At 39.7% G+C, this 27,950-nt stretch overlaps 1 protein-coding gene across 2 annotated transcripts in view; it reads right to left on the bottom strand.

The window, feature by feature from the left end:
* MDN1 (midasin AAA ATPase 1) overlaps window positions 1-27,950 on the bottom strand; it is a 146,328-nt gene that overhangs the window by 82,212 nt on the left and 36,166 nt on the right. For both annotated transcript variants that reach the window (XM_055432822.2, XM_055432823.2), the window contains exons 12-32: window positions 27,482-27,577; window positions 25,701-25,813; window positions 24,101-24,249; window positions 23,399-23,459; window positions 17,114-17,325; window positions 16,485-16,588; window positions 14,722-14,866; window positions 14,122-14,218; window positions 12,552-12,665; window positions 10,585-10,732; window positions 10,188-10,298; window positions 7,472-7,623; window positions 6,748-6,926; window positions 6,176-6,384; window positions 5,852-5,998; window positions 5,010-5,151; window positions 3,587-3,721; window positions 3,366-3,504; window positions 2,986-3,124; window positions 2,541-2,671; window positions 459-603 (exon numbers count right to left, since the gene is read on the bottom strand). In XM_055432822.2, coding sequence (XP_055288797.2) covers window positions 459-603; window positions 2,541-2,671; window positions 2,986-3,124; window positions 3,366-3,504; window positions 3,587-3,721; window positions 5,010-5,151; window positions 5,852-5,998; window positions 6,176-6,384; window positions 6,748-6,926; window positions 7,472-7,623; window positions 10,188-10,298; window positions 10,585-10,732; window positions 12,552-12,665; window positions 14,122-14,218; window positions 14,722-14,866; window positions 16,485-16,588; window positions 17,114-17,325; window positions 23,399-23,459; window positions 24,101-24,249; window positions 25,701-25,813; window positions 27,482-27,577 — 2,868 coding nt within the window. The remainder of the gene's footprint in view (window positions 1-458; window positions 604-2,540; window positions 2,672-2,985; window positions 3,125-3,365; window positions 3,505-3,586; window positions 3,722-5,009; window positions 5,152-5,851; window positions 5,999-6,175; window positions 6,385-6,747; window positions 6,927-7,471; window positions 7,624-10,187; window positions 10,299-10,584; window positions 10,733-12,551; window positions 12,666-14,121; window positions 14,219-14,721; window positions 14,867-16,484; window positions 16,589-17,113; window positions 17,326-23,398; window positions 23,460-24,100; window positions 24,250-25,700; window positions 25,814-27,481; window positions 27,578-27,950) is intronic.

Genomic DNA, 27,950 nt, shown 5'->3' with positions numbered 1-27,950 from the left:
ACCTGCAAAACCAGGACACGATCCTGGAAGCCACTGCTTTCGTGTCACTTTAAAATCACTCATATCACCACCCCCGTGTTTAGCAGAGTCGACTCTAGGAGCAGAGCATGAGAATAAACTTCAGTTTCAACTCTTCTCATCCATACAACTAGCATAATAACTTCCACACACAGCTCCCATGAGAATTGGTTACAGTAACACATGTAGAAAGCCCAGTGATTAAACAATGAAATCTCATGCACATACAAAAAGGGAAACTTCAAGTAAGGAAATGCTTTATCTGTTAGAATTATTTTTCAACCTTATAATGACTCTGAAATATCTTTCTGGATTTTTGTTTTTTATTCAGTTTCTAAGCAACATAAAATTCTAGATGAATTTTTACATACTATATTTATGGGTGCCAGGGAGCCGAGGTCAAAAGGCAGAAAAAAACGATGCTTTAACAACAGTTTTACCTCTTTTTTTCCAAAGTCACCCCCGGGGTTCATGGTTGCCAGGATACGGAATTTCTGCCCAGCTGTCAACAGCTCTACCTCATTATCCTTGTCCTCAAGGTTGCCTTTTTCAGCTAATAACAGAGTCCTTTCCACTTCAAGGACACTGGAAGAAAAATTGGAGAATGTACGATTAGAAAAGGCTTCTGTATTCTATCTTGTGATCACAATGTTTTTAAAAAGGAAAATAAAATCATCTTCTCGGCTGAGCTTTCACTTTACTTAACGGTCTCCTATGACAAACTTCAAAATTTTTTTTTACTAGTTATCCTAATTCCTGTGTCATGGAACAACAGTTCTGATCAAAACAAAAAGAATTCCTTTTTCTACTTTAAGCCCTACTAAGACATTTGTTTTAAAAATGGGTGACTTGTATGCAGATATTCATGGCAGCATTATTCATAAGTGGAGGAAACAACCCAAATGCCACCAAGAGGTGAGTGAAAAAACAAATCCAGTATTATCAACACAGTGAAGCACTATTAGGAATAAAAAGGAGCACACTAATGATGGAGGCTACACCCATGGATGGACCGCCAAACATTGATGCAAAGTGACAGACGAGACGACTGACACGAAATGTCTTGAAAAGACAAAGCTAGACAGGCAGGAAGCAGATTAGCAGTTTCCTGGAGCATGAGGGAACATTAAATATCAACTGTAAATGCAAAGTAGGGGTCCTACTGGGATGATGGAAGTGTAAACTGGATTGTGGTGGTGGCAAAACTCAGTAAACTTACTAAAACTTAAACTGAATTATACATTTAAAACAGATACATGTCATAATGTGTACATTATATCTCAATCAAGAAAACCAGTTAATCATCAAGATCCACACTGATCTGAGGTACTTTTGTCTAGTTATTCTGCTATATCCATTTATCTTACTTTTAGTGATACTTTTTTTTTTTCTATCTCATGATTGAACATGTACTTTAAATAAACAATGCTTTATTTTTCTAAACATGTGACCAATCTGCTGAGTCTTAAGGTCTCAATGAATGTTGCATCTTACTATTTTCACGGCACAAGACCTTTTAGACCTTCTGTTTTGATAATTCCTGGTCAGCAGTAATTTTGTTTTACTGGTAGTTTGTATCTGCCAAAGAGTCATGACAGATGGTTGGTTCCCACAGTGGCTACTGCTTTCAGGGAATTTTGTCAGGTGAGCAATTGCTGCTGGCACTCGGTCATCAGGGGTCCATCCATCAGGACTCCACGCGGTGGCCAAGATGTCCTGCCTTGGTTGCCAGGGCTTTATTCTACTGGACAGGATATTCCTGAAATCTCATGCATATTTTTCTTGTCATTTAAAAAATTTCTGTTCCAAACAGATGAGTTCACTTCAGGTTTTACTCTTCTTGTCCTGCCTAAAGTCTTTCACAGTCCAAAAAGCAGGTTTCTGTAAGTTTACTGAAGGCTTTAAGAAAATCCTTAAACTGCTTTATCTGATCAGATTTTGGTACTTGTGCAGCCATATTCTTTGGAAATGTTCATTTGTCACCTTTTCTGATGCATGAGTTTCCTTTCTGTTCTGGAAAATCAGCAGTCCAACCTTTGCTTATATGTTTCCAGAGAGGCCTGATTCTTACTTAAGCACAGGCTCTCACATCTGACACCAATATGAGGCTGGGGGCTGTGCAGCCAGCCAGGTCTGAGTGGAGGGTAAGGGTCCTGTCCTGGGGTACCGAGAGGCCTTACAACAATAACACCTAGGATTTTGATTCTATTTCTTTGAGGAAAAAAAAAAAAAAATCAATGGCCATGTAGTAATTTGCCTTAAAACAATGTTTTAATTTGGGCTCGTTTGTTTTAGCCCTAGCATCCCATAGTCCCATCTTTCTTATTAACAGCTAAACAGAAGAACTAGGTCTCATAAAGAAGTCACTGAGTGCTAAAGCCTAAAAGAGCAATTGCTCACCACTGTTTTCAAACATTTTCAACAGACCTATGAAGAACATTACTATGCACAAGGATTAGTATCTGTAAAACCAAGACTAGCAAAAGCATCAAACACAGGGCAAACCTCTTACACGCGTGTACCTGTTGAGTCTTTCCAGGACAGAGTCATCAGCCAGCGAGATTTCATCTAAGAGGAAAAAGCCATCCTCCTTCATGGCCAGAACCAAAGGCCCATCATGCCACTCAAAGAGTCTTGATGTGTCAACTTCCTCCTACAATTTGGAAAAGAAGCAGGTTAACTTAGAGAGTAAGTAGCTCCACAAGACAATACACACGTAGCCAGCATGTGTCCTCCAGTGAAAGGGTCCTTCTGCAGAAAATACAGGTCAAGGAACAAGGAACAGAACTTGTGTAACAGGGTGTTCATGGAGCTCCCATGTAGACCAGGGAAAATATGCAGATAAGACACATGTCAAATCTGGAATCAAACACCCCACCATGAACAAAAACCCACAGTTGACTCCTGCACAAAGCCAACCTCAGTTCTTTAGATGAACGAACACATCATCACTTGCTCGGGACACACCTTGTCATTTGGCTTCTGTCTCACTGGCCGCAGGCCCCCCAGGAAGTCCGAGGTCTCCATGTGTAAGTGGCAGTTGACTGAGTATAATTTCTGATTTGCCAAGGCTGCAAACACCTGACAGATGGTAGTTTTCCCACACCTGTGAGAGACACACACCAGATTAGCAAGGAGTGTGAATTTCAAATATACCTCCACAAACACCCCAAGCAGCAAGCGAGAGGAGCCCTGGGGAGAGCCTCACCAAAGCCACTGAGACTGTTGGTCAACGCAGGGCCTCTGAGAGCCTTTCCCCCAAACACCAGCACCCTACCATGTCTCTCAGCCAGAAGGGCAAGTGCTGCATGAACTCTATGGAATGGAACCCTGTCTCCTGACTTTACCCTGTGTCTCCAACCAGAAGCACTGGTTCACCGAATTCCAATGCCCTTCCCACCAGCATCGCCAGTCGTCGCATGCCCTCGGTCCACACGATGTGGCTGAACTTAGATTCCAAGGTGGTTACTGGAGTAGACAATTTACCTATCGAAGGCAGGGTACACGTTTAGGTTCTAATATGAGTAGAACTCAATTCATTTTCCTTGGGATATGATGGCCTACTCACTCAACAATTTTAGGACATTTTCTTTGGAGAAGAGGGATTGAGGACATAATTTTTTCTTGAAATGTTTCTCAAGGACTTCTTGAATCACAACCACCTCCTCCTGCTTCCTGACTCGGCCTGCCAGAAGCATAAAACCTTGAAAAAAAATAAAAAGAAACCATCGAGTGTTAATACCAAGGAACTCTGAGACTATTGAACATTAGCTGCTGTGAAGAGGAAACCTGAAGACCTACTTTGGAAAACAAAGAGACCCTACTACAACTAACTGTTCACTCCATCAACATGACCTCTAGGTAAATCTAACACAAATGAACTTATGGGCACTAAAAGACATTCAGGAATGTTGAGAGCAGCTTTGTTTCTAATAGCTCGAAAGTAAAAATGATCCCCGTGTCCATCAACAAGAGAATGGATAAACATATGATATTTCCACACAATGGGTTATAAGACAGTAGTAATTTAAAAGGAATGAAGTCCTGATACACAAAACAGCATGGCTGAATCTCACATTAGGTTGAGTGAAAATTCACCAGACACAAGAGCACACACTGCATGACACTGTTTAGACGAAGCGGAAGCTCAGGCAGAATCTATCACTGGTGACAGACATCAGAGGAGTGGTGGCAAGAGCCATCATGAAGGAATCTTCTGAGGAAGTATTGATAGTAATATCCTAAATCTTAGCTGAGGTGGTGATTTACATATGTGTATCCACATGTATAAAAATACACTGAGCTTTACATGAAATAATATAGCACCTTCCCCATTTTACTGTTGTTATACCTTGATGAAAAGAAAAAAAAAAAATGTTCCTCTCTCTATTCTTTACCAGTTAAGAAGAGCAAATGTAACTCTCATGGGTTAGTTTTATTTCTTTTCCATGCTTATTAGTCACCCTATTAATGACTCACCAAGACCTCTCAAATTAGAAGATTCTGAAAGGATTTCATGGAGAGAAGCATACAAATTCTTTCAATTGATTATACCAAAATGACCAAATCTGAGTCTCAGATGACATGACTGCCTTCTCTTAGAACTCTGGTATCATCTAATCTATCAGTTTTCTGCAAGTTTCTAAGGCATAAGCAGGATTCTGCATGGTCACCACACTGCAGGTAAATGGTGCACAAAGAGCCACCAACCTCCTGCCTAAACTCCTAACGGCACTATGTCCACACCCTGACTCCCACAGGTGGCTACACGAAGGTATGAGTGAGAAAACCTTAGCAACCAAAACATAACAGAACAGAGGCCTTGCAGAAATAGGATGCTAGTAACAGCAGTCTAGACTTGAGGGACAAAGGCTCTGTTCCTTCAATGCCTAGTAAAATGGATATACTGACCACAATTTGAGCAAGATTTGTTTTAACAGCATAGCTTGTGATCTAAGTTCACAGTCGGAGAGCATGTGCTGAGAGCATACCATCGTTGGCTAAGTGTTGAAGCCAGTCATACTCCTTCTCCGTCTGCTCAGCCAATCTGTATCGCTCAGCCCACCGAAACAGATCACGGAGGGTGATGAAGCCTTGCTTTCCAGCAAACACTGAAGAACCTCTGCGATAGGACTGTTAGAGCACCAAAACAAATGAAAAAGGGTGATGGCAAGCACAAAGTAAAGAATTCCTAACAAATTTAGGCTCCCATAGGAAAAGATTAATCACATAGGAAAAGATTACAAAAAATAATACAAGTAGTGGCAAACATGCAGAAAAAGTAACCCCATAGTGTAGGATCACAGTAGTAAGAGTGGCAATTATTAGCTTTTTAGGGATTAAAAAATGTTTAATTCTGACAAAAATCACTTTGAACCCCCGAAAATAAACGGGATAGTCTTAAAAAAAGAAAAAGAAAAAAAAAAACGTGTAGCTTTGTAGAGTTCACAAGAAAAGTCACACAACAAGGATGGATCTCTCTAGTTAGGTCCATACAAGGATTATTGCATCCATTAAAAAAAAAAAAACTGCACTTTGTCAATGCCAAATTCCAACCTTAGTAAATACTTCAATATTATCCATAAGTAGGGAACGTCATCATACACAATTATCAGAAAAATTTTAACATGTTATTAAATTGCCGAATTATAAAACAAAACCAAAAATATGAATATTAATGGAATGCATGTTAAAGATTTAGATCCTTCCTCCAAGAAAAAAATAACAAAAGGATGGACGGACTGCTGTTTCTACCCCAGGAGGCCTCAGATTCTGTTTACCAAGTCTGACCAACACAGTCCATTTGTCACTAAGTGATGGAGAGGTGGAATACCTGAAGGTCCAGCATGACTTTAACCAACTTGCTGCAGTAGGACGGTGGCAAGCTACACCGCTTATGCAAGATTGTCTCCAACTCAGAACTAGGCAGTTCATCAAAGTGCAATTCCACAAACCGATTCCTGAAGGCTCTAGAAAGCACCTGGGAAACGTGCAGAGAACAGCATGATAAAGAGGGCCTTTGCATCTAATTTCCAAAATGGAGGCTCTGCTATTCACCATAAAAAGAAAAATCCTTCAAAAGAGGTAAAAACATAGTCTTACCAAGAAGACTTACGTGATGTGGTGACAAACAGGAGTAAAGGCAAGAGCTACACACCTTTCTGCCCCCGTAGAGTCCTGGGGGATTCTGGGTAGCAAAGAGCATGAAGCGAGGATGTGCTCTGACCACTTCTTGCGTTTCTGTTATGAGCAATTCACGGTTATCATCCAGAAGTCTGTTCAGTGCCTCTAACACATCAGTGGGGGCCAAATTTAACTCATCTAAAATAATCCAATAGCCCTTCCTCATAGCATCAATAAGAACACCTGAGGGGAAATAAATAATGAGAATCAGTGCATAAACTGGTCCAAAGTGTTATATACCAATCAACAAATCCTAGATTATTGTGAAATTTCAAAGCAAATTACTCTCTGCAGCTAGTCATGTCCCAGAATAATTTGTGGTGTTAAATATCAAGGAAACAAACACTCTTCAAAACTGGGCCCCAGTACTGTCTACAGTTGACAAGATGAGTGTGGCCCAAAGGAAGCATCAGCCCTAACCATCACCACTTATCTGTCATAGAGCCCAGGGAGGAAGAAATACCAGCCGTTAGAGCATCCAAGTGCCTCAGCTGAAAAGACTAAAGACTGCTTGAGGAAATCCATGTAACAGAATAGTAATCCTACCTTCTTTAAACACAAGCTTCCCTGAGGAGTCAGATGTGTAACAGCCGATATACTCCTGAATATCTGTGTGTTCGTGGTTGTTAATACGCACGCAATGGTTACCAGTCGCTGCAGCCAGCCACCGTATCAGGCTTGTTTTACCCACTGACGTCTCTCCCTGAATCAGCACTGGATACGTTCTTTAAAAGATCAACCGGTAAAACAATTTAGAAAAAGACAGAAACCAGAATTAAATCATGCAGCATTTAAAAAAAAAAATGACTAAAACATTTAATATCCTAAGAGAACGTTTTTATACACCGATGCACTATGAATGGAATATTTCTTAAGCCCTGAGCAGTTTCTATGTACGAACAGTTACTGAGAAACTACTGAAGAAAGTAATTCCAGCCCCTCTTGCATGCACCAGTAAGAAACTGAAAGTGGGACTAGCTACTACTCCCTTAACAAAAAATAGGTGATGAGTATCCAACAGCAAAATACTAAAAGGCAATCTTAATAATGGCGAAAATTATCTGCACAGGTACTGCTCCCACCAAATGGTACAACTAGAAATGGTGTTTTGTGCCAGCTGAAAAGTGGCAGGATTGACTTTAGGAAGTAATTATTCATTCAGCGAATGAGTAACAGGAAAGCTCTGTGAAAGTTAAGGAAGCAGGACTAGGCTTTGAGCAATGCCTATGCTGGTAAGACATCAGAGCAGCGAAAGGAAAGATCCACACACCCTGCGGAGACCACTCGGACTATGTCTCTCAGGTTCAGCTTGACGGAAGATGTGAGGATGTATGTCTCGTCTATTGTAGGCTCCTTATCTCCCACTGAGATCCAATAGCCTTCCACCTGGATAAGCCTACCTCCTTTCGGTTCTGGAATAGGCTGAAAGATACAAGGGTCAGAGACATAAACCACAGTCCCACGACAGCTATGGCATTCTCTCAGAGAAAGGTGTAGAATGGGAAGTGAACTGTCACCAAGGATGCTGCCTTTTTCTGGATGCTTTCAATATTAAAATCCACAGATGAACATGAAAATAAAATTACTTTGAGGGATGAGAACAAAATGGTGACGTGTACTGGTCTTAAAACTCAGGGAGGGGTAGGTAGATTTGGCGGGAACTTAAGTCAAAATAATTTCTCAGATAGTTTATGACTCAGTTCTCTTCTCTCATCGACCTAAATTCTCACTCTAATCAAGTATTTTGGTCAAATACATGTGTTTCATATAAACCACATTCCCCAAACAAGGCCAGTGTTGTACTGCGGTAGGGGATGGGTGGGAGTGGGGTTACACCACTAAATTCTGGATCCCCTAGAAGACATTAAAAATAAAAGCAACCCCCCAGAGAAACTAATTTGTTAAGAATAATATTGTAGTGAAGGCACTATCTTTTGGAGATGTGGTGGACATTAAGCTGATTTATACAAAACAACCATTTCTGATCTATAAGAATGACAAAGTGGTGGTCACAAATATAGCTACAGAAAAGTGCTCTTTTAGCCTCCTGACTTGAAGCCATAATTGTAGGTACTGTTTTTAAGGACTCCTCAGTTGGGCAGAAGAGCAGCAAGAAAAAAGAACTGTTAAGCCTCCACCATGTGTAGAAGAACACATACAAAAAATAAGTGCAGGGGAATTGCATTGAGATAACCAAAGCAAGCTTAAGTCTTTTCTCAACGTTTTCAGTTTACCCAAAGTATATATTCGTGGGTTACTTGTATAATTTTTCAAAAGGAAAAAACATTGAATCCAAGTACCCCCAAAACCCAATGGCCCTTTCTTCCTGAAGTGAGAGCAACTGACATATGAACAAGACATCTGGTGAGCCAGTTTCTATCAGCCTCCTTCAGTCCCATGCATTCCGTGATTCCCTTTGTCGAACTGAAATGGTGGTCGTGTGTAACAGAAAAACAGAAAGGAAAGCGGGGAGAAAAGTCCAACCACTGATCAAAAGGGAGGTGTGCAAATAAATTATGGTGTAAGCTTCTGATGAAATGCTAGGGGACAATCAGAAAGCATGTCCCTCACAGTGATTTCTGGTACAGAGATAAAAATACATCTAGGATATAGTTAGACTAAGAAGGAAGCTACAGAACATTCTTACGAGATGGTCTCCTTTATAACACTTATATTTGATACATACAGGCATACCCTAAAGATCTTTCAGGTTGAATTCCAGATCATGGAAATAAAGTCAATATTGCAATAAAGACAGTCATACAAAATTTTGGTTTCTCAATGCATATGAAAGTTATGTTTACGCTGTACTACAATCTAGTGAGCATGCAATAATGTGTCTAAAAAAATGTACATACTTAAATTTAAGAATGCTCTATTGCTAAAAAATGCTCACCATCAACTGACAACATAGGGTTGCCACAAACCTTCAATCTGTAAAAACTGCAGTATCTGGGAAGTATATTAAAGCAAAATGCAATACAGTGAAGTATGCCTGTATTAGAATTTACCATGCTAAAGCTACACACACACACAAATATCAGAATTTGATGTATAAAAATTATTCTAACAAATTATATATATATATACACACACACACACACACATATATACATATACATATATACACATACATACATATATGTACGTGTGTATGTATACATATACACTTATATATACACACATATATACATATGTATGTACATATACATACACACAAATACACACATATATACATACATATATACACACATATATACATGCATACATATATATACACACATACACATATATACATGTAAATATACATATATACACATACATATACATATATATGTATGTGTATATATGTATATTTACATGTATATATATGTGTATGTGTATATATGTGTATATATATACATATATACACATATATATATATATGATTTAGAAGGAAAGGACAATCTCTGGGGCTTAAATCTCCAAAGAGCAGGATTACCATGACTTTTCACCACCTAAGGTACTATATTAGATACTAAGATACTATCTAATGTTTAAATTTTGTGGGATAAACTGATTGCTTTTATAAATAGAAACAAGTTTTGCAAAAAAAAAAAACATAATAACCCAAACAGCTAACAAACTGATATTTCTGCCTTTCATTTATGTTACATCAAAAATCAAAAAAGAGGGCTTTCCTAGTGGTACAGTGTATAGGAATCCACCTGCCAAGGCAGGAGACACAGGTTTAATCCCTGGTCTTGGAGGATCCCACCTGCTGTGGAGCAACTAAGTCCATAAACAACTATTGGGTCCGCGCTCTAGGGCCCCCACGCCTAGAGCCTGTGCTCCGAAGCAAGAGAAGCCACTGCAATGAGAAGTCTGTGCACTGCAACCAAGGGTAGCCCCTGCTCACGGCAACGGGACAAAGCCTGCACAGAGCAACAAAGACACCGCGAAGCCAAGTAAGTAAAATGTCAGAAAAAGAGTAAAACAGAACCTACCTGCTTCAGTAGACTTTTCACGTTGCCAGAGACAATGTGTTGACAAATGAGCTTCTGAACGATTGGGTGTGATGCCCTGTCAAGCTGCGTTAAGAAACCCAAGCAGAAGCCCTAGAGAAAAACACAAACATACACCACAGTAGTTATCCTTCTGTAACAAGAGGCCAACTTATTCCAAGAACGCAGTTCACCCTCTCAGGTGGCGCTGGTGCACAGAATAACTTCTAAACGTGTTACAACGGTAGGAAAAGGCGGATGGTTAGGTGAGAGTTCCGGGATGAAACATTCTGGGCCAGTCTGACTGAAGCACACACAGAACAGGCACCTGCACCCCCGTGCCTCCCTTCCCAGGGCATGCCCACCCCCCAACTCCCCGCCACAAAGGCTGTACACAGACCTCATACAGTGAGCGCTGGATGCTGCCACACGGGTTGGAAGCTGCAAATCGCAGGGCCCTACACAGAGTCCGAAGGCTGTAGTGAGGTCTGTGGCCGGTCCCGTCCACCAATTTTGTTCCAGACTCTTTCCTCACAGTGGTGTAGAAGCTACAAAGAGGATGCAGTTCAGATTTATGTCAGTAACCAATAAGTGTTATTATTTTGCTGTTGTACCTGTTTCTTCTACAGAAGGGCAAAGAGTCATTTTTATAGATTAGGTGGCCAAGCTTACTAAAACTTGCCATCAAAAATAACAAAATGAAGATGGATCAGTTTCCTTCAGGATGGGATGAGGAAAGGTGAGAAATCTCTGACTCTTAAGGAAAAGACAGGGAGATTTAAGAGTTACTTAGCAAGAATCTTTTGAATCCTAACACAGGGTTCCATGAGAGTCAAGTGATCCCTGTATAAACTCTAGTGGTGATGGCCAAGCACATAGAAAACAAAAGTCATGGTATTTTAAAAGTCTACAGATATGGCTATAACCAACAACGACAAAGTCGTAAAAAGACTGATAATCGGTGACCATGTCTATTTTCATTACCACATACTTTAGAAGTTCAGAAGATGACAAGATGGAAGAAATTTCAGATGGAAACATCAATGCAGAACTCAAAAATACGTGAAAATTCATAAGCAGATACCACAAAATCAACTGTAAACAAGTGTGTCAGAGATAAAACTCAGGTTCTTGCCCAAATGGGATCTGGGTGGCCTCTTTTCAATCCAGCTAGATATCCTTTCTTTTGTAGGAAGAATCTACATTCCAGAGTGAGTTTTTATATATGGAACATGCACCTCTTATACTATCAGCACTTATAAGAGCCACACTGCTTTATCCCCAGCTTTCTGAATATTTGTACTATTCTTGGCTAACAAAAAGTGCTCAGATTTTAAAATGTGGTGTGACAAACCATTCCAAAGCCCTCTGACAAATGTCTCCTTGACTAACCTATTTAAAACAGGGCTCCACGTCTTATTTCCTAACTGACATTTTATGTATTATTTTTCTTCACTTATTACAACCAAAAAGAACAGTACATTTCTCTTTATTTATTGGTTATCTTCACCTGCAGAATTAAAGCTTCATGAAAAGAACAAAGATTCTGTTTTATTTACAGTGGTACTCCTAGCACCTAAGCAACTCAATAACTATTTGTATTAAAGAAAAAAAAAGGAACAAAGCACGAAAAGCAAAGCAAATCACTAACATGATCTAATTTCAAAGCCTTTACATAATGTATATTTCATTTTCTAGAGGACACAGAGAAAATTAAGTGACATGTCCCAGATGACAGAATTAGTTTGACAGAGCCAGCACTAGAATCCAGGTGTCTGACACAAAGACTATACCCTTTCCAAATGGCATGCAAAAAAGAGGAAAGAGACTCAAATTAAAATCACCAAGCCATATCACCACTCTATAGATCATTCAGCTAAGCCCTATTAATTCCAAAACAGACCAAATCAATTACATCAAGCTTTCCCCCCTTCTATGGCTAACACGCAAACTGCACAAAGGATTTCAGCAAGGCAGATCAAAATACTATTTATATCTCCTCAAAGAATTTGAATCCTCCAAGGACTCAAAGTCTCAGCTGTGAACACAGAAGTAATTAGGAGAGTATTATCTATTATATATTTTCATAGGCAGTGATTTATAAGCTCTGTATGTACTATGTTGGCCAAAAAGTTTGTTTTTCTCTACCATTTTACAGAAAAACCCAAATGAACTTTTTGGCCAACTCAATAGCTTCCTTAGGAAAATCCAAGGGAGTCCATAGCTTCCAACTTTAAAAATAAAGTCTAAATAATCCTTCCATCAGTCTTCTCTTGTTAGAAGCAAAGGAAGAAAATTTATATGCATGAGATACGTATTTCTCTGTTCAGAGGAAAAGTTTACAAAGAGAAGCCAGAGAGAACGCACGTTATGATTCCTTGCACTGTGTTCTTAGTCACACTCAGGCCTTTCAGATAATCCACAATAAGAATCTGTAAGTCTTCTTTACTTTCTAGTTCTTCTACATAAAGTTCTGTGAACCTGTAAGACAATTATTCCATTACTGCCATATTGAGGAAGTTAATACATCTATCTGAACAAAACAAAAACACAAGACAAAAGTTATGTCAACTTATTTTGCCCACTTGGAATATGAATTATTGAAAGCCTTTCAACTTGGGATACAGATTGATCATAACAAAATAGAAAATTAACGTAACCGTTACCCAAAATCTACACTGTAACTACTACTGCTGCTGCTGCTAAGTCACTTCAGTTGTGTCCAACTCTGTGTGACCCCATAGACGGAAGCCCACCAGGCTCCCCCTGTGAGACAAAAATCAAACAGCCCTTGCAAAAGCAGTTACAAAAATGAGGCTTATTCTTCCTCATTCTTGGGCTTCACAGGAGGCACAGTGATAAAGAATCTGCCTGCCAGTGCAGGAGCCGCAAGTTTGATCCCTGTGTTGGAAAGATCCCCTGGAGAAGGAAATGGCAACCCCACTCCAGTATTCTTGCCTGGGAAATTCCATGGGCAGAGGAACCTGGCAGGCTACAGTCCACGGGGTTGCATAAGAGTTGGACACGACTGAGTGACTGAACACACATCCTTATTCTTAATCTCAGAATGTATTCTTGATCACAACTACATGCAACAAAAAGTACATACAACAACAACATCAAAGTCCCCTCAACGTCAAAAATTAATAGTTGTAGCAAAGGAAAATACAACTCACGGTTGATAAAATTTGCCCAAGTTTTTATTATATTATTACTATCTTATTATTTTATAATATGGAAAGAGATTTAATAAAGTTTTAACACTATTTTAAAACTCAGATTCAACAGAAGGTTACCAACAACAAACAAGCTCATATATCTTTTCCCAATGCTACAAACATAAAAATCTTTTCCCTGTTATTCAGTGTTTAATGATGAAAACTGAAACTTAATGTCCTCTTACAAATCATTAGCCTGATCCAAAAGGACTCATCCTAAGATGCACTTACGTTGTTACATGAGATACTGTTATTTCCTTATATGAAGGTTTTCTAATAGCCACAGGACTATTTAAGAAGGAAAGATTTCTGTTTTCAACAATATCCATGAGTCATCAAATGGATTAACTAACATTAAATGTCAAATTAACAACCCAAAGGAAAAAATTCCCTAGTGTTCTGGAGTTTTCTGTATTCCTACCACCTATAGAAACAATTGGAGAAGGAAGTGGCAACCCACTCCAGTGTTCTTGCCTGGAGAATCCCAGGGACGGGGCAGCTTGGTGGGCTGCCGTCTATGGGGTCGCACAGAGTCGGACACGACTGGAGTGACTTGGCAGCATAGAAAGAATAATATGACAAGTAAGAAGATTCCTCTATCAGCAGTCAAGAAATTTCAAGCATTGTTATGAGGGTTGATTATGTTACTACTACCAATCAATAAATCAAGAGAACTTAATTTTGAAACTGTCTACAGGTACTAGACCATGTCCCCTTACCTGTTTCTTATTCCTGGTGGGAGATTTCTTTTCCCTACATCAGTTGCTGGATTCATACATGCAAATAAACGGAAGTCGGGGTGACGAACCAGTGGTTCTGTTAAAAGAAAACTAAAACTTCTCAACAACTTGTAATAGTAAGTGATGGGGGAAGACTAACTCCACTGAGCCCCCGCTGAATCACTCTGCCTCCAGGCTCAGCAAGGGTGGTACTGGCTGCTCAACCATCTCTGCCTTTGGTGAAACCACACTGAAATCAGTTTCCAGATCTATGTATACAACCTAATTTTAAGCTGCCATTCCACCATCTCTTATGGTGTGGTTGTCCATGCTATTCATGTTTCATCACCTTTTCACCAGTGTGTATTGTGTCATTGAGTGAGCATGCTTTATTACCCACTATCCAAATGCTTTGACAAATTATTTTACTTTTTTCATTCCCTGTAACACCTAACAGTAAGACTCTGCATAAAATTAGTATCTACAGAATAAATAAATCACACTGAGAGGCCCATGCAATCCGCCTAACTGAAAGAACACTACTTTAAAGAGGTCAAAAGGCCTCGCATCAAGTCCAGCCCCAGGAGGGGCAAGAGCTACCTGTGTCTCCTCGATCCAGCAACACCAGGGAGCCAGAGGAGCCTTCAAGTAAACCACTCAGACATTCTAAAGTTTCTGGAGCAGCCAGGTTAATCTCATCCAACAAAATCCATTCTCCTCTCTTCACGGCCTGAGCTAATGTACCCTAGAAGATGAAATCAAATGTCAGGGATCCATTTCAGATACAGACACACTCACCAATAGCAGTTATGAGAGCAGGGCTAGAGCAGAGGCAGGGGCAAACTGCTCCTGCCTGATGAGTTTACACCTTGATGCCAATGGTGCCAACTGGCTGCCAGAGCTAAGGTCAAGTTAACATTTTTCAAATGTCCAAAAAGGTCAAAGAAATATCTCTGAGCCTAAGAGTGAGATGCAAAAAACTAGACCACTGCATTATATGGGTGGTGAGGTAAATAAAAACTTACAATATATTCAGATGTTTAAAAGCATCCAAATGGCTACTAAAAGCAACCAAAATAAACACAGGGTGAGGCTATAAGTACACCAAGAAAAGATAAATGACTAAAGTGTGCAGTAGTTGTAATACAGAGCCTTCACAGTTTCTGAAGAATGTAAAAATGAATCTCTCCTCCTGATTTTATCTCTTGAAGTTCTATTTTCAAAAGCACTGAAAAATAAACCTTATAATCCATTCAACTGACATATCAGAAAATGAACTGTTTTAGTGTTATTTAAGTGCTTTATACTTTTGCTTTTACGGTGATCCTAATAAAGACTCTTCCATAAATAAAAAAACCAGACCACATGTATGGAACTTTGGTGTGATGCCGAGTCATGAAATAGGTATAAACCCTATTTTGACAGCACTTGATACTTTCATTGGTTATTTTAGAAACAATTATAATAAGATGAAGTGCTGATGTCTAAACTCTTCACAACAACAGATATATGGTTGAGGGACCTCTCTATCATTAAGACATCATCTCAAGTACGATTCTTGCATCACCGTTAGGGTGAGAGGTCTGAAGACTATTGCGATTTTCTTTAATAAAAATATAAAAAAACTTAAGTCACAAATATTCAATTACACTGATCCTGCAAGGTCACAGGACAGAAAATAGTACAACTAATCATGCACTGGAATAAAAAATGTAGCCCCACATGAATGGATCCAAATCCACCTCCTACCCACAAATACAAACACAGCTACAAAACAATAAAAAAACTAATTATCCTCAACTGCATCTTACAAAATAATAATGACAGTGCTCATGAATACTACACTTTTGGGCTTCCCTGGGGGCTCTGTGGAGAAGAGTCCGCCTGCCAATGCAGGAGACATGGGTTTGAACCCTGACCCGGGAAGATCCCACATGCCACGGAGCAACTAAGCCCTTGCACCATAAGTACTGAGCCTGCACTCTAGAGCTTGGGAGCCACAACAACTGAGGCCTTGCAGCTAGAGCTTGTGCTCCACAGCAAGACAGGCTGCCACAATACAGAGCCTGAGCACTGCAACTAGAGAGGAGCCCCCATCGCTGCAACTCGAGAAAAGCCCGGGCAGCAGTGAAGGCCAGCACAGCCAAAATTAATTAAAATCTTAAATTATATAAAGAAGACTTTATCACATCTATAAAAAGACATTTAACCTCCCCACAAAGAATTCTTTCATTAAGTGTTCATGGTTCTAAACAACAAGCTCTAGAATGTCAACATGAAGAGAAGACAGAACAGTAGCCTCTCTAACTTCCATTTTGTGTCAAATCAACATTCCCTTAACCTAAACAATCAAAGCAAAATACCTCTACAAACGCAAATAACAGGGCATTCTCAGTCATTTTCATCTGTTGTTGGGCGTGGTTGAGTCTAAGACCAAATGCTTCCCACTTCTCTTTTAGTAGTGACCCTAGAGAAGAATAAAGGCAAGAATTAAAAATACATTTTGAGTTATATATAACTTAAAAAACCACATAATTAACAAAACACACACACAAATCACATCTTAGAAGTGTAAAAAATGAAGTCCAAATGCTTACACAAAGTCAACCATATGCAGCCACTATACTAGCCAGTTCATGTATACGCATATGCATTAGATAAACCCATTTATTCTCACTATCCCCACTTTATAGATGAGAAAGTAGAGAGCATAACTAAGCCACTAAAGTCCCCATTCACTGTGGAATCCAGGTTTCTGGAAATAACCTCTTCTAAGCATACGTGACTTACTGACCACTAAGTGGTCAACCACTGACTTTTATAGAAATCTTGCTGAATCCCAGGAGCAACAACACTTCAGAATTAGTCATGTTTGCCCTAAGCCCCAGCAACCCCTAATTCGTACTGCATCATTTTGCCCCAAACTCTTCTCCTAATTCTGCTCGTTAGACTCCAGCCATGACCTCCCGCCAGCAGCCTGGCTGCCACCTACCCGTCTCACTCTCTGTCCCATCCTTGCTGACGGCTGACTTGTGCACGTGCTGCATTAGCTTCAGGAGATCTCGCCACCGTTTCTGCCTATAACACGTCTGAATGTGTCCCAAGAACGTCAAGTTCTGCTTCTTCGAAAATGTCTGAGCAAAGAGTTCTTCAAATGTCTCCCGTAAAGGCAGCCAAATAAGCCTATGGTCCACTGGCTTGTAACTGAAACAAAAGGTAGATATGTGATTCACACACTTCTGAAGCTAACAGAAACTGGGAAGTATACCTAAGAAAACGGGAATAGGTGTAAGATTTATTCTACATCAAAATCAGAAATAATAGCAAAATACTTAAAATCTATGTTAAAGTTTTAAATTATGATCTATTGTTTCCACTCCATGTGTTTGAAGGGTCTACGCTAAAGGTAAACACTAGTATTAGATAACCAAATTATGAAAATATTTGAAATTCCAAACTGGGTAGTGAGAGGCATGTTATTCATTTTACTAACATTTAAATAATCATCATGTAGATTTAATGATAAACCATATTTTATTAAGAGTGACCAAAATGTTTTTGAGATATTTTAGGAAAAAATATAACATCTGCAATTGATTTACTTAAGCATCTTGTACTTACTTTAACATCATGCCTTGTCAATGGTGGGGTGGGGGAAGAGACTGCTCCCAAAGAGATTAAAAATTGGGGGAGGGGGACAGTAAAAAAAAAATTTTTTTTTGGACGTTACAATGGTTTGAGACCCTCCAAGGCTCAACTATTTATTTCTGAGTATTAAGATTCTCTTTTATTTCTTAGCATTTTATTTTTCTGGTTGGGGAGTTAGGAAATTAATTCATTTAAACTAAAATTTAATTTACTACTGGGGATGGGGAGAGGTTAATAAGAGTCAAGAAACTGCTCTGGCTAGATTTAAGATAAGTTGCCCAAGCAGCACTAATCATTCTGGAAGATTAGACAAGATCAAGCATACAATTTTCTGCAGCCTAGGGTACTAAATACTACAATTCAAGAATGATAACGCCAATTTTATTTCCAAGAAATATAATTTTGAGGACCGAAACAGTATCAAAATGTTTCAAAACAATCAAGCACCATTAGAGAATCATGGACACTATTTACTCACTGGCCTGTGAGGAGGAACAATGAGACAAGCGAAACCCAGTGCCCTGAAACTGAGCATCTACATGGAAAAGTCTGATTTCAGAGAAAGTATGAGAACTTCACGAACTTAACTTCGCTTTCCAGTAAGCACTGACCCATTAATCATTAAAAACATTCCTTGAGCACCTCTAGGGTTCGACACTGAGTAAACAAGACCCACCAGCTCGTGCCCCTCAGGAGCTTACAATCTAACCAAAAAGACAACAGAGGAAGACACCTACTAGGATAAAATATCAAGTAGAAACTGGCATGCCAGTAGATAAAATGAAAGCAGAGGGGGTGAAAGAAGAATTTTAGTACTTTAGCTGTGACAGTCAAAGGAGGCTGTGTTAAAGATGGGAACTTGAAGGCGATCAAACAAGAAAGGGTTTGGCTAAGTAAATACCCCTGGGTGGCAGGGGAGGTCACAGAGGAAACAGAAACACAGAGGGGAGTGTGGGTGGCAAGGCAGCAGAGCTGAAGGAAGGAGAGAGTCAAGTGCCCTGGAGAGGTGATGAAGGGTTTGTAGTACATTCCACATAGACTGAAGTCAGTGAGGAAGAGAGGGATGTAATCTGATCACACTATCACAGAATCAGTCCATCTACCAAACGGAAGAGAGGCAGGAGGAGAAGGAAAGACGAAAGCCCTACACTGGACTAGGCAGAGGACGATGAGCCAGAATGTCAACAGCAGGATGTTAAGAAGTTAAGCAAAATACAAATGCTATTTAAATAAAATAGCTAGTCTTAAAGATGAGGGAATAAATGGGATCCAAAGCTAACTGAGGCAGCAGAGTAACGATTAAGAAGGTAGATGCTTAGGCAGACTGCTGGGTTCAAGTCACAGACTAGCCATTTCTTTGAACAAGGCACTTAATTCTTGTGAGTCTTAGGTCCCTTGTGTGTAAATGGGAATAATGAACAGGTTGTTAAGATGGCTAAGTGAGTGAACATAAGTAAAAACTCAAGAGTGCCTGGCACAGGAATGCCACTGAAGAGCAACCTGTTACAATTACCACAACTAGTAACTAGCTCAGTGAACTGAATTCATTGAAGAAATGGCTTTATATTTCAAATTAGTCTGGGCTCCTTAAGAAAAAAGCTTGTTCATTTAAAACTGAAGGCATATTGGCCAGTTAAGTCAATAAATGCTTCAAATGATAGAGAAAATGAACTTACAAATATACAGCTTGCTGAAAATAAAAATAAACTAACAAAAACACTCAATGGAAACCAATCTGTCACAGGGTGAACTGATGAGTCAAACTATGAACTGTTATAGACTAGAGTTTCCAAGGTATCTTTGAAAAGGACGCCTCAGGAGCAACCTGAAGGCCAAGAGAAGGAGGTCTAGACCACCTGGCCCTCATGGACAGTCATTCAGGGCCTACCTGTTACATACACGATACATGGCGACCACAAACAACAGTTCACTAGACTAGAACAAAAGAAAATGACACTCCAAAATGACCATACATGAAAGAACATCAAGTGCAAAAGAAACAAGAAACAGCGCATGATGAGTAACTGAAAAGGCAAACACTTCACCTCATTTGGATCAGTATTCTGAGTCTGAGAACTGGCACTTGTGCCTTGCTATCTCCTGTGCAGTTTCCTTTATGGATGATGCTTCCTTGAGGGGCTTAGAGGAGAATGCAGGTTGGACACTTTATTTCTATTTCTGTAAGATCTTTAATTTTCCTCTCATTTTTTCTTTCCATCATTGTTGACTTCTCCAAGGACCCATCTCTATATATCTGTTTCTCCTTCAGAGGCTGCCCCTCCCAATTCCATTTCCAGCACTGTGAACCTGTGTTCTGTGTTTTGCCATTTAGTGCAGACTTTCATTTTCTAGAATGGTTTTATCTGCTTCAGAAGTCCTCTGTATTATCCACTCCTTTGTACAGAGTCCCATAAGCTCTCTCCAACCCAATGCTGTTAGAATTTGGTTTACTTCTCTATTCCCAGGTAATCTGTAGGTCTATGTGCTATTTACCAGAATCTACTTTAAATAGAATGACAAAAATGAGTTAAAAGTGAGGGGAAAGATATACCACACTAACATTAATCAAAAAAATAAGTGGGTACAGAAGGAAACAAAATTCACAAGGCAATCTGCAGGAATGCAGCTCAAGTGCCTGATGGCCTTACTCTTACAAAATGTATTTATCCTTAATTATAACTTCTCAAAAAACCAATCAAAAGGATTCAGATATGCAAGTCAGACTAATTAGGACTATAAATTTTTCTCTTTCACCATAGTATTTGATAAATGCAAAATATGTTTAATAAACAAATTATTAATACAAAACATAAAACCAGTTTCATAGTTAGATAAAACTAACCACACATTCCCAATAGAACTTTGAAGCTTTCTATACCCCTTCTTCCTACCCACTCCTTTGTCTTCCATACCCTTGCCTTTTGATTAATAAAATCATTTTTGTTCTTCAAATTTTATACACAAAACTCTTAAACAGTCATTCATACATCTAAGATATATATTAAAAGATGTGATTTACACACCACTTGCCAGTAATACAAAAGGACAGAAAACAAGGCATACTTCCAGCCATACAAAAACTAAATTGTATCTAAGTTTCCTTTGATTACGGATGCTAACCTACTAACAAGTTAGCACCAAAAATAAAATTCCAGATACCACATTTTGATTTCAACTTTTTGTATTATCAATTGCATCAGGGCACAATGTGTACTCCCTACATTTAAAACTACTTGCATTAAAAAAAAAAAGGAATTAAAGAAGAAAACACTATTTGCAATGGTTGATATAACACTACAAATTCTTAAACGAGACTGATATAGCCTATGTTAAACTAGTACAAGAACAATGCCATGTGTGTTAGCCATACTTAACTGCAGGGCATTACAGAATACAGAGTAGAAATAGACAGTAGTACAGACATACTTGGAGAAGGAAATGGCAACCCACTCCAGTATTCTTGCCTGGAAAATCTCATGGACAGAGGAGCCTGGCGGGTGACAGTCCAGGGGGTTGCTAAGAGTTGGACACGACTGATCAACTAAACAACAACAACAGACATACGAGTTAAATAACAAATTCCATTTATTACTAAGAACACACTGCAAGTATCACAACGAAGGAAAGGGGAGACTGTCAATTAACTGAACAGAAGTAACATAAAAGCAAAGTAGAAAAGATCACTGAGGAAAAACAGAGTGAAAGAAGAACTGGAGTAAGAGAGATTAAGTCTCAGCTGATAGATTTTAAGACAGTAGAGAAATTTAAACTACATCGTCAAGGTATGTGTAGAGCAGAATTTAAGGGTCGTGAGGGTAAGAAAATGAGAAGCACAAGAGGAAGCAGGATCCCACACTAGCACTCCACCCAGAGCAGGAAGGAAGAGAGACTGGAAAGAGCAAAAGTAAAAATAATGCTACAGTATAAGTGCCCTTAAGAGAAAAAGAGTAAAGAACTTCTCGTAGATACCATAAAGAGAAAAAAGAACAATAACTTCTATTGTTCTGTGCTTTTAAGGACTTGTGCAAGCAACTGTTTAGAATTAATGGGACAGATTCGAGTATCATTCAACATAAGGTATGCCAATAGCATCTATCAGTTTCACAGCCTTCAGCACAGATTAAAATTGTTCAAAAACTAATATATTCAAAAACATCAAAAGGAAGAAGGGCATTTAATTGACCACAGTGAAGTTCCATTTAACCAAGTGGAGGCTACTTAACCTTCCAAAGATAAACAAACTGCAGGAGAATCTCGCTTGAAGGCAGCTTAACTCAAGAACATACTCTTCAGATAAACATTACTTAACTGCATTCAGTTCAGTTCAGTTGCTCAGACATGTCCGACTCTTTGCAACCCCATGGACTACAGCACACCAGGCTTCCCTGTCCATCACCAACTCCCGGAACTTGCTCAAACTCATGTCCATTGAGTCAGTGATGCCATTCGACCATCTCATCCTCCGATGACCCTTCTCTTCCCACCTTCAATCTTTCCCAGCATCAGGGTCTTTTCTAGTGTGTCAGTTCTTCGTATCAGGTGGCCAAAGTATTGGAGTTTCAGCTTCAACCTCAGTCCTTCCAATGAATGTTCAGGACTAATTTCCTTTAAGATAGACAGGTTGGATCTCCTTGCTGTTCAAGGGACTCTCAAGAGTCTTCTCCAACACCACAGTTCTAAAGCATCATTTCTTCAGTGCTCAGCTTTCTTTATAGTACAACTCTCACATCCATACATGTCTACTGGAAAAACCACAGCTTTGATTAGACAATCTCTGTTTATCAATCTCTGCTTATTGATATGCTGTCATATGGTCATAACTTTTCTTCCAAGGAGCAAGCGTCTTTTAATTTCATGGCTGTAGTCACCATCTGCAGTGATTTTGGAGCCTCCCAAAATAAAGTCTGTCACTGTTTCCATTGTTTCCCATCTATTTGCCATCAAGTGATGGGACCTGATGCCATGATCTTAGCTTTCTGAATGCTGAGTTTTAAGCCAACTTTTTCACTCTCCTCTTTCACTTTCATCAAGAGGCTCTTTAGTTCTTCGCTTTCTGCCATAAGGGTGGTGATCTGCATATCTGAGGTTATTGATATTTCTCCTGGCAATCTTGATTCCAGCTTGTGCTTCACCCAGCCCAGCATTTCGCACAATGTACTCTGCATATAGGTTAAATAAGCAGGGTGACAATATGCAGCCTTGACGTACTCCCTTCCCGATTTGGAACTAGTTTGTTGTTTCATGTCCAGTTCTAACTGTTACTTCTTGACCCGCATACAGGTTTCTCAGAAGGCAGGTCAGGTGGTCTGGTATTCCCATCTCTTTAAAACTTTTCCACAGTTTGTTGTGATCCACAGTTGACTGCATACTCGTCTTTATATTCCAGTCCTCACCCCACACCCTCAGCAGGATCTCTGAGAACCTCAAGAATTCTTTAAAATGAAGAGAAACATCTACATACCCAAGAGTCCCTTAATAAACCTTAATAAATATCCTGCTGGGGTAGGCACGGGGGACCAGCCGTTGAACATTCTTCCAACGTTAGTACTGAGCTTGATAGGAAAGAAGAGTTTCTTACCTCAAGCAGTGTACACAAAATAACAAGAAAAAGGTTTAAAACCATACTTACCCTCCCAGCAAATCTGCAGTGTCACTTTGCTGATTCATATTGACAACTCTCAAACGGTGGCCTTTAAGAAAAAAAGGGTATAAAGAGTGATTCTGAAAATGTAAAGACTGATAATACCCACTGTGATCCTTAGGGATGTGCGGACATGGACACGGGCAAATCTTTTAATGTGCACTTCCTCTGACCCCGCATTTTATTTTTAGGAATCTTGACTGTTCAAAATTTTAACCTAACCCAGAGAGAATGAAAGTTTCACTGCTCTAGCATCAGGTAACTGAAAACGACAACAAAAAAATCCTTCAGTAAGTCAATGTTCTAAATAAATATCTAGTGTGAAATATTAATTTAGACATCAGAACAGGAATGAGGCAATTCTGTTTTTAAGATGACCAGTGTGCTTAACTAAACACAATACAGGGAAGGATCCCATCTGTTTCAAAACAAAACCAAAGCACTATGTATGTGCAGGCCATAGATTAGAACAGAAAAAAATTAATACCAACATTTTAATAGTAGTTATTTTCAGGGGGAGAGATTACATTGTTTCTAAGGAAAAAGATACCAGTGCTTATTTCCAGGGGAAATAGAGCTGTGGCACTTTTTAAGTTTCAATATTCTCTGGACTCTAGTTTTTAAAAAGGCAGTCAGTATGAAATGAAATGTCTGTTGTCTAGGGCAGAGTGCATCCCTTCCAGGAGTTACCTGTAATGTGAGCCAAATACTGGACTGTGGAGGTTTTGCCAGTTCCAGTTTCTCCTACCAGCAACACAGGCTCCCCTTTGCTAACACATACTGCGAGCTGTTCAATAAGAACAGAGGATGGCCTCGTAGCAGCAAAGGTGAACTTCTCCCTGGGGAGGTGAAAGTACGTAAGCAGTTGGAGAGACAAGCTGCAAGCTTCTCTTAGTGTTGTTCTGAGGAATCAGACTCAACAACTTAAGAAAGGACTGTCTTCACACTGTATGGGTTAGCTTACAACATAAGAATTGCAGAATTCGTTCTATAAACATGGAGCATTTACATAGCTTCACTAGGCTCTAGAAATTAAAAACATGGACAAGATAAAACATCTGTACTACCTATGTCATCTTGGGCAAATTACTTAACCACTCTTAGCCTTGGTTTCCTAACCTGTACAATTTGGACAACAACACTTACTAGTTGCAGTAAGTCCCCCACAAATTCATGTCCACCCAGTACCTGTGAATGTGACCTTATTTGGGAAAAAGGTCTTTACAGGAATAATAAGATTAAAATCATACTGTATTGGACTTAAGGGCTGGTCTTAAATCCAATGGCCCACGTTCTCATACAGAAAGAGAAATTTAGAGATACAAAAAAGGCACACAGGGAAGAAGACCATAAGACAATGGAGTCAGAGACTGAACTGAAGCAGCTACAAGGTCAGGAACACCAAGGACTAGTTAGTGCATTCCATCAGAAGCCAGGAAGAGGCAAGAGCCTTCAGAGGGAACGTGGCCCTGCCAGCACCTGGATTTCAGCCTTCCAGCCTCCAGAACTGAGAAGAAATGTTCATGGCAAACCATCAAGTTTATGGGCAAACCATCAAGTTTATGGCCCTAGTGGTACAGAACCCACATGTCAAAGCAGGAGACACAAGGGACCCAGGTTTGGTCCCTGAGTCAGGAAGATTCCCTGGAGAAGGAAATGGCAACCTACTCCAGTATTCTTGCCTGGAGAACCCCATGGAAAGAGGAGCCTGGCAGGTGATAGTCCATGGGGTTGAAGAGAGTCGGACACAATTAAAGCGACTTAGCATGCATGCATATATGAATCAAGTTTATGGTTAATCTGTGAGGAGAGTCCTAGGGCACTAACAAACACATTAATTCATAGGGTTACTACAACCACATGCAAAAACATGCAAAACAGCACTTAGCACAATGTTAGGAATACAGCAAATATTTAGTAAATGGTAACTAGATCTCAGAAACTTATACAATTCCAGCCTTCAAGGAATTAACAGATTAATGCTAGGACGAAGCCTGCCTTCCAAGTGATGCTTACTTCACTAAATAAATACGTTACAATGAATAAAATCAAAGATATATCTCTGCTAGTCCCAAATCTCTAAGGACCCTCATCACCTCCCTCCACCTCCTAATATCCAGTTTCACAGGACACATTTAGGGAACTCACTGCTCCTTATCAGTCTAGCACACTGAAGAGATCACAGTTCAGACACGTGTTTTACTCAGAGAGAAGGGTCAGGACCAAACGCTCCTTGCAGCAAGGTCCCAATGACCCCACAGCGCTCAGCTCAGTCTGGAACCCTGATTACCTCTGTATGTGGACAGCCTCGCTTTGTTTTCGTAGAAGCCGCACTCGACCCACTTGCACATCAAGCTCGTTGATCACAATCTCTGGTTTGTAAAGCTGACAGAAGAATTCCGCCTATGGGAAGGGAAAAGATTTACCCAAATAAAATTCTGCATACTCTTCCAACACTTAAATCGTAAGGCTTACTGTGCCCCCTCTAGAAGCACTTTCAGCTTCCTAGACAGGCAAGTTAGCATTTAATTTTATTTTAAAATATTTTCCAAGTTTCTGTTTTTAAAAACACTGATTATCAATGTTCCCTAACAGTATAATTTATTCATTCAAGTAAGCCTCTATCTACCTACATAAAGTGAACAGTCAAGAAAAGCTATACTCCTAGAAGATACTTCTAAAAAAATCAAAGTAATTTTTCTTCAGCTATGCTTTCTTCATAATAAACTGTGGAAAATTCCTTAAGAGATGGGAATACCTGACCACCTGACCTGCCTCCTGAGAAATCTGTATGCAGGTCAAGGAGCAACAGTTAGAACTAGACATGGAACAACAGACTGGTTCCAGATTGGGAAAGGAGTATGTCAAGGCTGCATACTGTCACCCTGTTTATTTAACTTACATACAGAGTACATCCTATGAAATGCTGAGCTTGATGAAGCACAAGCGGGAATCAAGATTTCTGGGAGAAATATCAATAACCTCAGATATGCAGATGACACCACCCTTATGGCAGAAAGCGAAGAACTAAAGAGCCTCTTGATGAAAGTGAAAGAGGAGAGGGAAAAAGTTGGCTTAAAACTCAACATTCAAAAAGCTAAGGTCATGGCATCCGGTCCAATCACTTCATGGCAAATGGAAACAATGGAAACAGTGACAGACTTTATTTTTTGGGGATCTAAAATCACCGCAGATGGTGACTACAGCCATGAAATTAAAAGACGCTTGCTCCTTGGAAGAAAAGCTATGATAAACCTAGACAGCATATTAATAAGCAGAGACGTTACTTTGCCAACAAAGGCCTGTCAAGTCGAAGCTATGGTTTTTCCAGTAGTCATGTATGGATGTGAGAGTTGGACTATAAAGAAAGCTGAGCACCGAAGAAATGATGCTTTTGAACTGTGGTGTTGGAGAACACTCTTGAGAGTCCCTTGAACAGCAAGGAGATCCAACCAGTCCATCCTAAAGGAAATCAGTTCTGAACATTCACTGGAAGGACTGAGGTTGAAGCCGAAACTCCAATTACTTTGGCCATCTGATGTGAAGAACTGACTCACTAGAAAAGACCCTGATGCTGGGAAAGATTGAAGGTGGGAGGAGAAGGGGATGACAGAGGATGAGATGATTGGATGGCATCACTGACTTGATGGAAAGGAGTTTGAGCAAGCTCCGGGAGTTGGTGATGGACAGGGAAGCCTGGCGTGCTGCAGTCCATGGGGTCACAAAGAGTCGGACACGACTAAGTGACCAAACTGAACTAGAGCTTTGGAAACGCAAAGGCTTATTAAAATATCTGCTAAGACATTGTTCCAGTCCTGAATCCAGAACCTACATAATAACATGCTCCTTAAACAATGGAAAATAAGGCGCGTGTGTGAGAAAGAGCGCAAGGCAGCTCACTTTAAGAATGTGGACCACAAGGAGAACTACTTATCCACGAGACAGTGAGTTTTATGTCCATTAGGGGCAGCAATGAATTCTGCAAAAGCTTTTCTAGGTAAGGGCCAGAGACCAGCAAGTATAAATAACCCAACTTCCTTTCAAGAGGGAAGTAGAAATAGCACTACATACCTTTTTCTTGGAAATGTTCAATTTGCTTCCAATGACTTCTGCCATTTTCAGTTTGCTCGTCTGCTTAGAAAGCATTGCTGTGAAACAGTCCAGGGCCTGTTAAAATAACCAAGGCAAATAGCAACCGACTTTTTAAATAATACATTAATGACAGGACTGCTGTCCAGGCCACAAAAGAAAGGAACATAAAGCCTAGCAGGAACATTTCTGCAAGAAAGACTAAAAGGAGAGTACAAATAAGGTACCAACCCCAGACTTAAAGATGTTACCACAACAGAGACAGGACACCAAAAATGTTAAGGCTTTACTATAAAAATATTGGTTCATCAGGAAAACACACACGCAGCCCTGAGTTTGCAAATGTAAAATTCAGGCAAAAAGAGCAATTAGCATTAATCCCTGGGTAGAAATATGATTCTGTAGGGGAAAATGATTCTCAGACAGTGGAGATAACACCAAAAGATTACTT

Source organism: Moschus berezovskii, chromosome 10 (assembly GCF_049115385.1).
Source record: "Moschus berezovskii isolate FMDL1 chromosome 10, NW_MosBer_1.0, whole genome shotgun sequence".
NCBI lineage: Eukaryota > Metazoa > Chordata > Mammalia > Artiodactyla > Moschidae > Moschus > Moschus berezovskii.
Note: the sequence above shows the minus strand (reverse complement) of the source record. Positions and strands in the feature narration are given on the sequence as shown.